Source organism: Rhineura floridana, chromosome 11 (assembly GCF_030035675.1).
Source record: "Rhineura floridana isolate rRhiFlo1 chromosome 11, rRhiFlo1.hap2, whole genome shotgun sequence".
NCBI lineage: Eukaryota > Metazoa > Chordata > Lepidosauria > Squamata > Rhineuridae > Rhineura > Rhineura floridana.
The window spans coordinates 46,270,585-46,286,737 of NC_084490.1; the positions used below are offsets into that span (position 1 = coordinate 46,270,585).

The window sequence follows — 16,153 nt, forward strand, 5'->3', positions numbered from 1 at the left end:
GCTGGTGATGACCTATAAAGCCCTATACTGCTTAAGTCCACGCTATTTATCAGACCTTATCTCCCTGTATGAGCCTGCCCGGGCCCTGAGATCCTCAGGAGAGGCCCTTCTCTCAATACCCACATCTTCTCAAGTACGACTAGTGGGGACGCGTGAGAGGGCCTTCTTGGTGGCTGCCCCTAGGCTTTGGAATTCCTTTCCTAGGGAGGTAAGAATGACCCCCTCCTTGCAGTCCTTCCACCGACAAGCAAAGACCTTCCTATTCCAACAAGCCTTTGGAATTGAAGGCTAAGGATAGGGCATGAAGGGTGCTGCATTGCTAATGTCTATTATATTATTTTTAAACTAGTTTGAACTCTTTTAGCTATATGTATGTATGGTTTTAATATTGGAAATAGTTTAATCTTATTTTAATGTAGATTTTGTATGTTTTTAATTATATGTATTTTTTATCTGGAAGTCGCCATGAGTTCCAGTTTTGGAAAAATGGCGGGGTATAAATAAAGACAATAATAATGATAATAATAATAATAATAATGCTGTTTCGCCACATCTTTTACTTTTCATTAACTGGAAGTCGCTTTGAGTGCACATATTTGTGTAGAAAAGCCACTAACAAATATAATAAATAAATAAATGTGGTGAGTGATGACCATGTTGGACCTAGAGGGAGGCTTTTAAAATGGTGGTGCTTTGGCTTAAACTGAATGGCAAAAGAATGCAATCCCTTAAATCCTGCAGGGAAGATATTACCGAGGAGATGCATGCTCTGTGCACCTCCACCTCCCAGAAGGAAATTCTGTGCTGCAAAGACCTCAATTCTGCAACCTGGATAAATTATGCAAATTCTGCTCAGCACAGTGTGGGTGCAGTGGTGGAGCCCATCCAATGCTCCTGCCACTGCACCTGCACAAAGCTCCCTACTGCCTTGCCCCCTCTTGATAATCGGCAGTGACACATGGGGTGTTGGGAAGCCAGGTAAGTGATCCCATCCTGCCTGTGCCATGCTGCCAGTCAGTATTGGGTAAGGAGTAATGCAGAGAGCATTGAGAGCCCTGCTGCCCCCCCCATATCCAATATAAGTCTTATTCAGCCATACACTTTCAAACATATCTTAGAATCATAAGGGCTAGAAACTTCCTCCTTTTAAACTGTAAGCTGAGATTCTCAGGAAGCTGAATTCTCTGCCCAGTGCTTCAGTCTACCAGTTTTTAGTAAGCCTCAGTCGTAGCCTGTTCTTCTGCTCAGCCACATGTTTGCTACCACCAACTGATAGCAAAGGTGGTCCCTTGGCATTCTTGGCAGCGGGGCCCCAAGAGCAGCTTACAGCAGTGGAGTCACTGGTCTTGCCATCCTTCTGGGACCTGGTCTCTTGCCTAAAATAAAAATATTGGAGAGATTAGACATGCAGTTCTGCAACTGATTAGAGATTTTTGAGATATTCAGCAGTATGTTTTTAAATAAACAAATGAACACCCCACACTCCTCATTACCTCTTTCTTTCCCCTTTGGCCAGAGGTGGCAAGACCTGAATGTCATCAGCAGCCTCTTGAAGTCTTTCTTCCGGAAACTCCCAGAACCCCTGTTTACAGATGGTGAGCTGCTCTGACCCTCTTTTGCTCCCACAGCATTTAAGATAGCAAAATGTTTGTTTTTCTCGAATGGGTGGACAAATGAAAGGAGAAAATGCATAGAGGAATGAGATTTTAGGATGGGCCATGTTTTGATGCATGAAGGGTATGGGAGGGTCTGACTACATGCCTTCCTTCTAGTTCATTGAACTGGTTTAAGCCTACCCTAGTGCAGAGGCAAACATGGATGAAAAAAAAAGCAGAGGGCAGCTGAAGTACCTAGGTGAGGGGCTGGGATCTCTGGCTGGGCAAGTTGCTGTATGATAGCAAAGGTGTCAGGAAGGCCATTTGCCTTACCTTCAGTTTATGGGGGGAGGATTCCCCCCCTTTATTGTCTTCTGTGCCTGAATCTTTACCCCCTTTTTTCCCCCCAGTATGAACAAAATAGTTGCCTTTAAATTAGGAGGATTGTCTCTAATAGTGAAAGGAAAAATCCATCAAGTCAGGCTGCATACACACCATACATTTAAAGCACGTGGCTTCCCCCAAAGAATCTTGGGGATTGTAGTTTACCTCTCACTGAGCTGCAGTTCCCAGCACCCTTAACAAATGACAGTGCCCAGGATACTTTGGGGGAAGTCATGTGCTTTAAATGTATGGTGTGTACGCAGCCTCACCCCCCCCAAGTCCAATAATGCAGAAGCAGTCTTGGGTTTAAGCACTTCCCTGGTAGCTTTAGGCAACAAGGTAAGTGAGCAGGGGCCAGCAGAGGAGGGGTGGGGGGGTTATTCCATCCCTCCTCTGTGCCCAGCCTAGAAATACAACAGGCTGCTGGAGGAAGAATGAAGTTCCCCATCTTTCCATTGCCAGCTCAGTGGTAGAGGAATTGCTTTGCATACAGAAGGTCCCAAGCTCAGTCCTCGACATCTCCAGTAGGACTGGGAAAGGCTCCTACATGAAACCATGGAGAGCTGCGGCCAGCCAGTGTAGGCGGTATTCAGCTAGCTAGAATGGTGGTTGTAGGCTGAAAACCTTTGTGGGCTTATCTACACATCAGCCCTGCTCCACCCCCTCAGATCAACCCATTGCAAGCCTTTAAATCAGACTTGCTCTGAGTAAAGGGGCAGTTGAAGAATATTTACCTCTTGTTGTGTATCCATTGTTTTTCAGACTAGATTATTGTAATGCACTCTGTGTAGGGCTGCCCTTGAAGAGACCCCAGAAGTTTTAATTGGTCCACAGTGTGGCATCTAGAACTTTTGTCTGGTGCTTGCAGATCACCGCATATAATTCCAGTCTTAAGTCGGTGCCTTTTGGCTCCATGTTTGCTTTTGGGCTCAGCTCAAGTGCTTCAAGCCCTAAATGATTTTGGAGGAAGTTACCTTAAGGAGTGCTTGCTCCCACATAGGCCTGCCTGGGAATTAAGCCAGTGTCAGAGGTCTTGCTCTCAGTGCCATTGCTCTGCCCAAGTAAAGCTGCCATCCTTCAGTATTGTGGGCCCAAGCCTGTGGAACTCCCTCCCACCTGAGATTAGACAGGAACCCTCCTTGCCGAACTTCAGGGATAAGACAACGACTTTCTGATTCCAGCAGGCATTTTAAGGTAGCGTTTGGGTTTCTGTTTGACTTTACAATTAGTTTTTATTGTTTTATTCTCGGTATGGTTTATTTTTATGTATACTGTCTAGAAATGCTAATGGTTAAGAGGTATATAAATGTCTTAAAAATAAATAAAGCAATAAATAAATCTTATGCCTCTGCATCTGACTCAGTTTCCTCTGATACAGCAATAATACAAATCACAGGTGACCTTCTTTTTTTAAAAGATAAGTACAATGATTTTATCGAAGCCAACCGGATTGAAGATGCCAGCGAAAGGATGAAGACCTTGCGCAAACTGGTAGGCACTTTGGGGAGGTGAAGTGTCTCCTGAGTTAATTCCCCCCCCCCTTTGCAATGCACTGGGGGGAATTCACACATAACTTTTCTGCCTTGTGCTCAAACTTTTGAGAGAAAGGATTGTAACTCAGTGGTAGAGTAATTGTTTTGCGGACAGAAGGTCCCGGGTTCAATCCCTGGCATCTCTAGGTAGGGCTGGGAGAAAACTCTACCTGTGACCTTGGAGAGCCACTCCCAGTCTGTGCAGACCAGGGGCAGCTAACCTTTTCTGGCCCAAGGGCCACAATGAAAACCAGCCATCCCTCTGAGGGCTGCATGCCAGTGGCAGAGGTGACACTTACAGATGCATGCACATGCGCACACTTACACATATACAGAACCCATACATAGAGACCAAACATGCACACTGACAACATATACAACATACAAACCTGCACACAACTTCACCACTCATGTAGACACACAATTTCCCTCCCTCTGTCCCCCACACACAGTTATACAGTTATATGTGTCCTCTCTTACCCACACAGACCACCCTCGCTCTGTGATGGGGGGTGGGAGGAGACTTAATTGTATCTCTTGATCTTCGAGGTACAATCCCTGAAAATCTCAGGAGGCAGGGTTTTCCACCTCCACTGCAGTGATGTGATGGGCAGGGGGGTAGGAGGAGACTTCACCACCCCTAGTGTAGCCTATACTAAGCTGGTCAGCTCAATGGTCCAATTCAATATAAGACAGCTTTCTGTCTTCCTATTATACTAACATGGTGATGGCATGAGTCAGTCCTCAGCTGAAATTAAAAACTCCAACTCCAGGATAGTACAGGCGTTTATGCATGTTTTGTTCTACAGGAGTAAGTGCTGGGATTAAGATGAAAAAGGGGGAGAGGGAAATCTTCAGTACGGGAATGAAAAGAAGGGGAAGCCCTGAGTGTAACATTTAACACCAAGTACATTTCAAGTCAGATGATAGTCCAGGAACAACTATAAAACAGACAACATATCCATGTCAAGCCGGTTATAAAAACACAGACATCCTTAGCACATTAAGTGACATCCAAGTTGACAATGAAGCACAAAATTTATTGTTAATGCTAGAAAAACAGTAGGCAAAAATGGTCTTACTTCTTTAAGAGCACCAACTTTATGACATAAAGCAGAACAAATTATGTAATACATCTCCAAACCACTTCATCACTTGGAACAGGAAGTTCATGATTCATTATTTTATTGCTTTATTGTAAACAATAAAAACCTTCCTTTATCATCTTATGCATTCTCTTACATCATTTAACATTTTGTCAAACAAACCAACAAGGTCACTCTGAGGAGTCTGTTTAAAAAAATACTTACCTGACCCTAAAGCAACTTGTCTTGCTATCTGTTAAAGTAACCTCTAACACAAACCTGATATGAAGAAAATAAACCTTGACACGAAAACAAATGGGCAAACAACAAACATCAAAGTCTAAATAGACATAATAAGATTCAAAAAATATGAAAATAAATAGTAGAAAATATAAACAAAGCTGGTAGATGACAGAATGCGCGAAGAAGTCCAATTTCAAATGCATAGGCACTTTAGTAACAGAGTATGCTGTAAAATGTTGACTCAAAAAACAAAATATACACCTACCACACAATGTACCAATAAAATGCAGAGATGTACAATTACAGAAATATGAAAATTATGAAGATAAATGCATAACAAAAGTCAAATAATATGCCAAATAAGCCAGAAGCATTTCGACTTAGTTCAGGTCTTCATCAGTGACATCTATTTGGAGAGCTTCTCCATGTGCGTTGATTCAATTTGTACAATACTTAAAAATATAAAACACAAAATATAAAGTGCTTTTATTAACCTAAAAAATGTATACAATTTTTTTCCCAGCAACCTCTAGAGGGCACCACATTGGTCACCCCATATACTGCCATATACTATTGCTTCTCAGCCATACACTAGTTGAGTATACTTAGGGTGCAATCCAACTCATATTTACACTGGGCTGAGGTGAGTTGGATATGGTGGACCCCTGGCTGAGCAGGAAGGGTCCTGGCTGTGCCAGGCTGTGCTGGAAGAAGCCCCTCCGCTGCGGCAGAGCTGGAACACTGCCTGCTCAACCAGGGGTCCGGCAGGGAAACCCAGCCCGGTGGAAGGTGTGCCGGTGTAAGACAGCATGAGGCCTGAAAAAGGGGTATTCTGGGGGGGGTTGGAGGGGATAATGCAGCATCCAACTCCTGTTTGGAGCACTCCTGCAGGTCCTGATCCAGGCCAAAGTTATGCAAAGAAAGAGGTTGATCTAATAAAATAATCCTGATGGAAGTCAATGAGGAGTGCTTACTCTCTGGTATGGGTATTTGTGAGAGCTGGCTTTCCCCCCCCCTTTCGTTTGTGCACGCAGTCCAGCAGAGCCAATGTTCCTCTGGTTCCCAAATGTGAAATGGATGCTGCAGAGCTTCCCATCGGCTCCTCCTCCATCAGTACCCCTTCTGCCGGTTTCCCATGAGTTAGATTGCTCTGCCCATGTACTTGCCTAATATATGTAATATGTAAAATACATATTAATGCCGTGTTAACAAATCCTTTAACAAGCCATGTTAGGGTTTGTAGCTTACTCTTTTGCTGCACGTCTTGGTCCTCCTTAAGTTGTGCAGACCACAACACCACTGGCAGGCCCATCTCTTCCCCCACCCCAGTCACTTTACCTACCTGTGCCATTTTGGATACCCTGTCAACAATTCTGCCTCTTTACACGTTTTAACATTGGAAAACATCTGAGAGTCTTTCTTCAGTTTTAAAAAACAGCCTGGATGCCCCCTGGTAACAAGACTAGACTTTCCATCAGTGTGGAGATGGGGAGTGGATGGGGATGTGACTTCATATTCTTAGTATTATACATCACTAAGAGAATGAAAAACACAGCTCCTCTGAGGAAAAGCACCAGAAAGGATGTATTGCTGATCTGCTTCCCAGGATTCTTGGGAGAATAAGGGCACTTGCAGACAGTTGCTACTTTTGGGTGGGATTCGGTCATATAGTGGCAAATTCAGGTTGCACCAATATGATTGGGAGGACTTGCACAACAAACCCACTTCCGCTAAAGATCTTAGGCTTTGCGATTAGGAAAATGTTGGGGAAATCCACTGGAAAGTATGGGATGACACTTGATTTGACCAACATCCTATAACCTCCCCGTAAACAAATCGGAATGAATGCTCATTAAATATCCAACGTTGTCTAATCTCCCTGCAAACAAATCAGGATGAATAAACAGGGTGTCTGGAAGCATTCTCAGCATTCAGTGACCAAGTTTGGATAATGTGATCCTGGATTATTTTCCTGGTTTGTTAACAAACATTAAGCCAGAGTTCCCTGGTTTGGACATAACAGAGAACTCTGGTTTAATACAAACTATGTACCAAAACTGGCATATGTTGGGAACAGGAGAAAAGCATTCAGTCCTGATGCTCATTCACAGCTCTCTAAATTGTGGTTTATGAAGCCTTGACTGGTGATCCAAACCTGGCCACTGAGCAGGGCCGGTCCTGCCGATAGGCAAAGTGTGGCAGCTGCCTCGGGTGGCAAATGCTGGAGGAGAGGACAAGAGCAGTGCCAAAGTGTTAGGAAACAGAGCTGTGTATGCCATTTGCCCTGCCCAGCACTCCCTAAGCTAGCCTGCTGCCCTCAAGTTGTAGTGAAGGATGTTGTCCCGTCACCAGGGTTAAAGTACAGTTCAGCTTCCATTCTGTTCAGCTTCTGGTTGTGGGAGAGCATCTTATCCTTTGCCTCCAGCAGCAAAACATCATGAGCCAGCCGTGCCAATGAGGAAATATTGCCATGTGGACTACAGCTGTGTTCAAGTGTTTTCCCCCGCATTGGGTGTGTCACACTCCCCCTGATCTTCCCCATGTGTCTGTAGGGGACTTCTATGCATGTTCACCTTAACATAACTGGAACCTTTTGTGTCGTTGCGGACTCTGAAAAAAGCAGGGTTCCCCATCACATGGACAAGTCTACTCATTTTCAAGCAAATGCTGCAGACCTTCCTTCTGGAGCCATGGGAAAGGTCAGGGAATTGGAAGGCGCTGACATGTGTGAGGATGCTTGGGGCAGGGTTGACTTGTGCACCTCTACCCTCATTAATGCTTGGAGCCTGCATGTGTTCAGGCAAATTCCTGAACATGCCTTATAAAGTAGGAAAAGCTGTATCTTTTGGGGAGCAACTTAAGTTAATGTATCATAGAAGTTTGTAAGATTTTGAGTTTCACAGAATTCTCTGTCTTCCCAAATTCAAAAGCTTCCATATTCCTGCATGCTTTTACTACATCCTTTGTGAAACAGTTTGTCTGCTAGATTTGTTTGGCAGAAATTATGGAGAAATCTTAAGAAAAACTAGGATACAGAAGCAGAGAGGGATTGGAAGGATCTTTCAGCTTTCATGGACAAAGATCTAATCAGTATTTGCTCATTTTCTTCCATCTGTTCATCAGATCCGAGACTTGCCAGGGCATTATTATGAGACACTGAAGTTTCTGGTGGGACATCTAAAGACAATTGCAGATCATTCCGAGAAGAACAAGGTAATGTTTGCTGACCCAAAAGAAATACACAGTATGATGTTGCAGCTTCTTCATATGAAAGGAGACCCAGGAAGGTGCAGTGAATAAGGACCAGTGACTAAAATTGAGCATCAAATCTGCTTCCAAAACAAACAACCCCCCCTAACAATCATTTGACAGTGGCATCATATCACCTCTGTGCAAACAAATCAGGATGATTGCTTTATATAAGCTTGGTCTGGAATTGACCTTAGGCTGAGCAGTGTCTCATAATGAGGAGCCCTGCTGGATCAAACCAAAGTCCGGCATCCTGTCTCCCACAGTGGCCAACCAGATGCTTGTGGGAAGTCCACAAGGAGGACATGAAGGCAGTAGCCCTCTCCTGTCATCTCCCAGAGTATTCAGAGGCTATGATTCTGGAGGCAGTACACAGCCATCATGAGTAGGAGCCATTGGTAGCATTGTCTCCCATAAATTTGTCTAAACCATTTTTAAAGCTGTCCAAGTTGGTGTCCATCACTACATCTTGTTGTACTAAATTCCATAGCTTAATTATGTGCTGTGTGACGAAGAACTTCCTTTTGTCTTTCCTGAATTTCTCAATATTCTGCTTCATTGGATGACCCTGGGTTCTAATATGACATAGGAAGCAAAATTTGTCTCTGTCCAGTTTCTCCATACTATGAATAATTTTATACAACTTTGTCATCTCCCTTTACTTGTCTTTTATCTTTACTCATCTACTATTAATAATAGTAGTATTAATAGTAATAATAATAATTTATCTATACTAAAAAGCCCCAAGCATTAGAACATATGGGGAAATAATTGAATGAACAAAGAGTGGGCAAACTTCAGGCTTGATTTATTTAATTTTTTTACTATAAACTCAAAATCTATCAAACAGAGCCAGATCAAAATAATGGCACAGGAAGACTTCTGTGCACTTAGCATTAAGGGACAAAAAGTCCCTCTGAGCATATGCTCAGCCAAGGAATTTGTTTCTAGAAGCAGAACCAATCTCAGCCCTTTCACAAATAAATCCACTCCTGGTTTCCCCCAAAGCGCTTTTCATTTCAGCACACTAATTTAGAGTGATAGGGAAAAGGCTTTTTGTCATTGCTATTGTTAAACCACTGGAAGTAAAAAACCTCTTTGCAAATTACTGAAGTTCCCCCCAGGATCTGTTAGTAGATCCTACTCTGCCCTTAACACAACACCCCATCCAGTGTACTGCATTCTGAGCGTTCAGTGCAATCCAATCGATTCTATCTCCAGTTCTTTCCCCGCACTTCCAAAATGAAACATAACTTAAACTGCTATCCTATACTCTCTTATCTAGGAGTAAGCCCCATACTTCCAAGAAGACAGTTATAGGATTGGATTATATATTAAATTAGTTTGTAAGCTTCTTGGCATCAGGGACCTGTTTACAGAATTTCATAAGCAAAAGCAAAGTGCCATGTACACTGAATGTGCTGTGTACCTAATAACCTATGCTAATCCAAAGCTGAGATGTTTATGGAAAACAGTCTTACAGCTTCCTTCACTGCTTTGTAGTCAAATGACAGGATAGGCTTTTGTTTTGTTTTGAAGCCTAAAAACACAGTGGATTATTGCTTTGCAGATGGAGCCCCGGAATCTTGCTCTGGTCTTTGGCCCTACCCTTGTGAGGACGTCAGAGGACAACATGACCGACATGGTGACACACATGCCTGACCGCTACAAAATTGTGGAGACCCTCATACAGCACGTAAGGGGCATGGAGGTTCCTGCAGGGAGGGAGGTGGGGATCTGGAGAGCAGCCAGTAGAAGACTGGTCCTGTCCGCTGGATATGGGTAGACCTCCACTTTAGAAAAAAAAAAGTCTGGTTATGTTCTTGCAAAGAAATGCACACAGAAATAAAAAGCAGTTTGTCTCAAAATTAGAAAATACATTTTCCTAAGTTTCAAAAAGGGGTTGCTATGTTTGCTCCCATCACTGTAGATATGTGGGGTTGTATCCAACTATTCAAGAGTAGACCCATTGAAATTAATGAACCCAAGTTAGTCATGTCCTTAATGTCAGTGGGTCTACTATGTGTAGGACTAGCATTAAATACAACTTTGTGTCAGCATTTCTAAATTTATTGTGATGTGAAAGCTTAACCGTATAAGAAGAGATTATATGGGATAATAAGGAATATCTCATATATTAACCAAGAAGTCAGCAGCAGACACTGCTGATCTCTTCTTACTCCAGTATTTTGTTCTCTGTAATCACAGGGGCCATCCATACCTCCTTTGAGATCTAAGCCCCTTGTGTTTCCCTTAATTCACCGGCTTCCATATGACGTTCCCTGGCATTTTGAACGTTCTCATGCTTAAATCCGTGTTTCCCCTACCCTGCTGTAAACCAGTTATTATTGCTATCCTGAGTGCTAACTGCTGTCTTACCTGTTTGTGATCCGCATTATGGGCGGATCACGGGTAGGTCCTACCCTCTGTCCACACCTCCTCCCCCTCCCTTAAAGCTCATTTGTGCTTCCAGTACTGAACCTGAGCACTTCCTTTTTGCTTTCTGTAGCTGTATTGCGTTACTCATTGTTTTCCCTTTAAATATATATATATATATTGTGATCAAATGTAAAAGCAATTATTTAGTCAAGCACAGTATCACTTTTCTTCTTAAAAGCTATTTTGCTGTATTATGCCAAAAATAGAAAAACTGCCTATTCCTTGAAAACATGGAATGCACCTCTTCCCTCCACTGCAAAGGTTTATATTGTATTAGTAACTTCTAAGTACAGTGTACTGTGCTCTGTATAATAGCCAACGGAATGGTTTTTGAGTAAAAAAACCTTTTTATTGTTGTTTTTGCTTGAGCATTGTGCACTCAATCGAAAAATCAATTATTTACAAACATTTTTGCATTTTCATACAAAGGTACATTTTGATATAAGATTGACTTGTGGATTTTCAAGGCTTAGGAATGGCTTGCTTGCACTTTTTTGGGGATACTGTTAACTTTGCTGTTTTGCACATCTATTTCCTGTTTATGCTTTGATGCCTTTTAACAAAGGATCAATTGACTTCTGGTCTGCGGACACGTTTCTTTCTAGGTCCTCCATTCCTTTCTTTGCAGGTAACCATTTTTTGCAGCCCATTGTCGGAGTAGGATGGAAAATCTCCACTCCTCCGATTTCTGAGCAGACACTCAGTCATCCTCCTAAAATCATTCTCACAGAGCCTCCCTCATCTGTTTGACTTTCATTCTCTACTCAAGTTCTGGATCTTTTTACCCCTACATAAATACAAACCCGTGCGTGCGCATCAATTAAAAAAAATGGATATATGTTTTCATGCTTTTCCTTTTTTTTTTAATAATTTTTATTCAAATTTTTCAAAAAACAAACAAAACAAAGTCAAAAAGACATAACAATACATCAACAAAAAATGAAAATAAAATAGTTGACTTCCGATTTGTCGCAGATCAGCTATAAGTATATAATATACATCAAACCTGTCCCTTAATGTATACATACAGAGTCCCTTTTCTCCATAGGCTGTCTTAATTAATCGTCAAATCCCAGTATCATCATTTTATTTTGATCTTTCAACAAAAAGTCTAAGAGAGGTTTCCATTCCTTAAGAAATGTATCTGTCGATTTTTCTCTAAGTAAACATGTCAATTTATCCATTTCTACTAAGTCCATTAATTTCAATAACCATTCTTCCATTGTTGGTGTTGATTCCATTTTCCACTTTTGTGCATATAATAATCTTGCTGCCGTAATCATATATAATATTATTCTTCCATATTTCTTTTCTATTTGTTTATCCATAAAACCCAATAAAAAAAATTCTGGTTTTGACTGAATATTTATCTTTAGAATTTTTTGCATCTTCCTACCTATCTGTGCCCAAAATGATTTTGCCTTTTTACATAACCACCACATATGATAAAATGATCCTTCTTGTTGTTTACATTTCCAACAAACATTAGAAACATTACTATACATTTTTGACAACTTTTCTGGAGTCATGTACCAACGGTACATCATTTTATAAAAATTTTCTTTAAGATTATAGCATAGTGTAAATTTCAAACCTTTTTTCCACATATTTTCCCATTGATCCATTTGTATGTTATGACCAAAATTTTTTGCCCACTTTACCATACACTCTTTTACTTGTTCTTCCTCCATATCCATTTTCAATAAGAGTTTATACATTTTCGCAATTATATTTTCATCATTTGTACACAATCCTATTTCAAAATCAGATTTACTTATTTCAAACCCATACATTTTCTTGTCCATTTTATATCTTTCTAACAATTGTAAATAGGCAAACCATTGAAAACTATATCCTTCCTTTGTCAGTTGTTCTCTCTCTTTCATTGTATATTCTCCATGTACATTTTCTAATAGTTCTTGATAAGTTAACCATTTCTCTTTTCCAGCCATTTCTCTTCTATAAAACGCTTCTTGACTTGAGACACATAATGGTATTTTCGAATAAAACCTTGGTTTATATCTATTCCATATTTTCAACAGAGGACGTCTTATGAAATGATTGTTAAAGTCTACATTTACTTTTACTTTGTCATACCATAGATATCCATGCCATCCCCACTTCAAATTATGGCCCTCCAAATCCAATAGTCTTTTATTCCTCAATAAAATCCATTCCTTTATCCAGACTAGACAGCAGGCAGCAAAATAAAGTCTCAGATTTGGTAATCCCAGTCCTCCTCTTTCTTTGGCATCTTGTAGTAGTTTAAATTTAACTCTTGGTTTTTTTCCTTGCCATACAAATTTAGAGATATCTTTTTGCCATTGTTTAAAAGGTAAATCAGAGGATATTACAGGTATTGTTTGAAACAAAAACATCATTCTCGGTAATACATTCATTTTTATCACAGATATTCTACCCATTAATGACAATTGTAGTTTATCCCATTTTAGCAAATCTTTCTTAATCTCTGTCCATAATTTTTCATAATTATTATGAAACAACTTTGAATTTTTATTTGTCATAATGATACCTAAATATTTCAACTTTTTCTCTATTGTAAAATCTGTCTTGTCCATTAACTCTTTCTGTTCCCTTAAAGTTAAATTTTTCACCAACATCTTTGTTTTTTGATTGTTGATCTTAAATCCTGCTAACGGTCCAAATTCTTTTAATTTGTCCATCAATACATTAATTCCTTCCAAAGGATTTTCTAGTACAATTATCAAATCATCAGCAAATGCTCTCAATTTATATTCTTCTTTTTTTATCTTTAATCCCGAAATTCTTTTATCTTGCCTTATATCTCTAAGCAGCACTTCTAAGACCAAAATAAATAAAAGGGGAGATAAAGGACATCCTTGTCTTGTACCCTTTTGTATTTCACATGAATCCGTTAAATCTCCGTTAACAATTATCTGAGCCTTCTGAGATGTATAAATCGATCTAATCCATTTTATAAAATTGTCTCCAAAATCCATTTGCTCCAAAACCTGAAACATAAATTTCCAATTCAAATTATCAAATGCTTTTTCAGCATCTAAAAAAATCAAAGCTGCTTGTTTATCATTTCGTTGTTCTAAATATTCCAAGACATTCAAGACATTCCTGACGTTGTCACGTAATTGTCTTTTAGGTAAAAACCCTGATTGATCTTCCTGAATAAATTGTTGCAATATTATTTTCAATCTTTCTGCCAAGATCATTGTAAAAATTTTATAGTCATTATTCAATAGAGATATTGGTCGATAATTTTTTGTTTTAGTTAAATCTTGCTCCTCTTTAGGTATTAATGTTATATTAGCATTTTTCCAACTATCCGGTATCTTTCCCTCTTGCAGAATAAGATTCATTGTAGACTGTAAAGGTAGTAAGAGTTCTTCCTCCAAACATTTATAATACATTGCAGATAACCCATCTGGTCCTGGTGCCTTTCCTAATTTAATTTTGTTTATAGCTTCAGATATCTCTCTTGACGTAATAGGACCATTAATAGCTTGTCTCTGAAAGTCTGTAATTCTAGGCAAATTCTGTTTAGATATATACTCTTCTATTTTTTCAGATGGAATTTCCTGACATTTGTACAATGTTGAATAATATTGATGAAAAATCTTTTTAATTTTTACATTATCTGTCAACGTCTCATCTCCTTCTTGTATCTTTAAAATGATATTTTTTTGCGTTCTTTTCTTAATTTATATGCTAACCATTTCCCAGGTTTATTTGCAAATTCAAAAGTCCTTTGTTTAGCAAAATTTAGTTTTCTTTCAATTTCTCTAACTGTCAGCATTGATACTTGCTTCTGTAACATTTTGATTTCATTTACAATAGAAACTTTAGTTGGATTCTTTTTCAATTCTTCCTCTTTTTGTTTTATTTCTTCCAAGATTAATTGCATTTTCTGTTGTTTCTTTTTTTTTAATTCAGAGTTACATTTAATAAGATATCCCCTCATAAATGCCTTACTTGTATCCCAAACAATATTTTCACTTGTTCCTTTATGTAAATTATGTTCAAAAAACTCTTTTAATTTCTTCTTACATTCTTGTACTACTTTGTCATTCTGTAATAAAGATTCATTTAGTCTCCATCTAAATCCAAGATTTTTCTTTTTTAAAGTTAATATCACAGGGTTATGATCCGAAAAAGTTTTTGGTAATATATCCATTTTAAAAGTGTCCTTCGCTAAAATTTTAGACATCCAAATCATATCAATCCTCGAGAATGTTTTGTGTCTTTCTGAAAAATAAGTAAATTCCTTTGCGTTATCATTTATATATCTCCAGGTATCCACCAATTCTAAATGTTCCATCAGTTCAAAGCAAATCTTCGGTAATTTACCCTGTGTCTCTTTGATATTTTTTTCAGAAAGCCTATCAATTTTTGGTGAGATTACCCCATTCCAATCACCCATAACGCACCAATGGTCATATGAAAACTCTGACAATTTTTCCATAAGTCCTGTGTAAAACCTTGTTTTATCTTCATTGGGGGCATAGATACCCACTATCAAAATGTTTGTACCCTGTAGAGTAATTTCGACCCCCACAAATCTACCACTATCATCCAGTAATACCAATTTAGGAAGCAATTGTGGGTTAATGTAGAGAACAACTCCATTTTTTTTTTTTGGTCCAGCCGAAATAAATTCTTCACCCAAATTTTTACAAATCAAATATTTGGAATCTTTCTTCTTAATATGAGTTTCTTGTAAACAAATTATATCCAATTTTAATTGTTTCAAATAATGAAACACTTTCTTTCTCTTCTGCGCCGTATTGGCTCCATTTATATTCCAAGTTAGATATTTGTAATCCATCTTTAAGAGTGTATTTTAAAATGTGCCTGATGCTCCTTTTAGTCCATCATCTTCCTTCCCTTCCTCTGCATATTTTGTTGACTTTGTTCCCCAGGAATTATATCCATATCTTTGAGTTTATCTTCATCCATATCTTTTGAAGCTTTTCTCAAGAAGTCCCTTGCTTTTTGAACAGTATTCAATCTATATTTCTGTTGTCTGAATGTAAAGATCACTCCTTCTGGAACATCCCATCTAAATTGAATTTTGCGTTGCTTAAGTTTCTCTGTAAAGAAAGCATATTCTTTTCTCTTACGTAAAAGTCTAATAGGAATTTCTTTCATCACCAGTATTTCCTTACCATCAATTTTAAAGGTATTTTTAAAGTGTTGCTGTAATACCATATCTCTGGTCGTCTTCTTTATAAAATGAACAAGCACATCTCTTGGAATTTTATTCATTGTTGCATATCTGGAATTAATTCTATACACTTTATCTATTTCAAATTCCATCTGATCTTCATTCAAATCCAGAAATTTTACTAGAGCATTAACAATTTTATCTCTGATGTCTTCACCTGTTTCCTCAGGAATTGCACGGAATCTCAAACAATGTTCTTTATTTTTCATTTCAGTCACAGCCATATAGTCCAAGTTTTTTTCTAATTCCAGATTTAATATATCTGTTCTATTCTCCAAGATTTGTACCTTTTCTTTAGTGTTTTTTGCATCCTCCTTTATTTGCCCAATTGTCCCTTTAATCTCATCCACTTGTGTTTTAATATAGTCTTTTATATCTGTCAATTCAGTTTTCATTTCCTGTTTTATA

General features: G+C 39.0%; 1 protein-coding gene across 4 annotated transcripts in view; it reads left to right on the plus strand.

The window, feature by feature from the left end:
* Positions 1 to 16,153, plus strand: part of ARHGAP23 (Rho GTPase activating protein 23) — a 221,296-nt gene that overhangs the window by 188,045 nt on the left and 17,098 nt on the right. For all 4 annotated transcript variants that reach the window (XM_061588157.1, XM_061588156.1, XM_061588155.1 and 1 more), the window contains exons 17-20: positions 1,517 to 1,595; positions 3,397 to 3,470; positions 7,963 to 8,052; positions 9,659 to 9,784. In XM_061588157.1, coding sequence (XP_061444141.1) covers positions 1,517 to 1,595; positions 3,397 to 3,470; positions 7,963 to 8,052; positions 9,659 to 9,784 — 369 coding nt within the window. The remainder of the gene's footprint in view (positions 1 to 1,516; positions 1,596 to 3,396; positions 3,471 to 7,962; positions 8,053 to 9,658; positions 9,785 to 16,153) is intronic.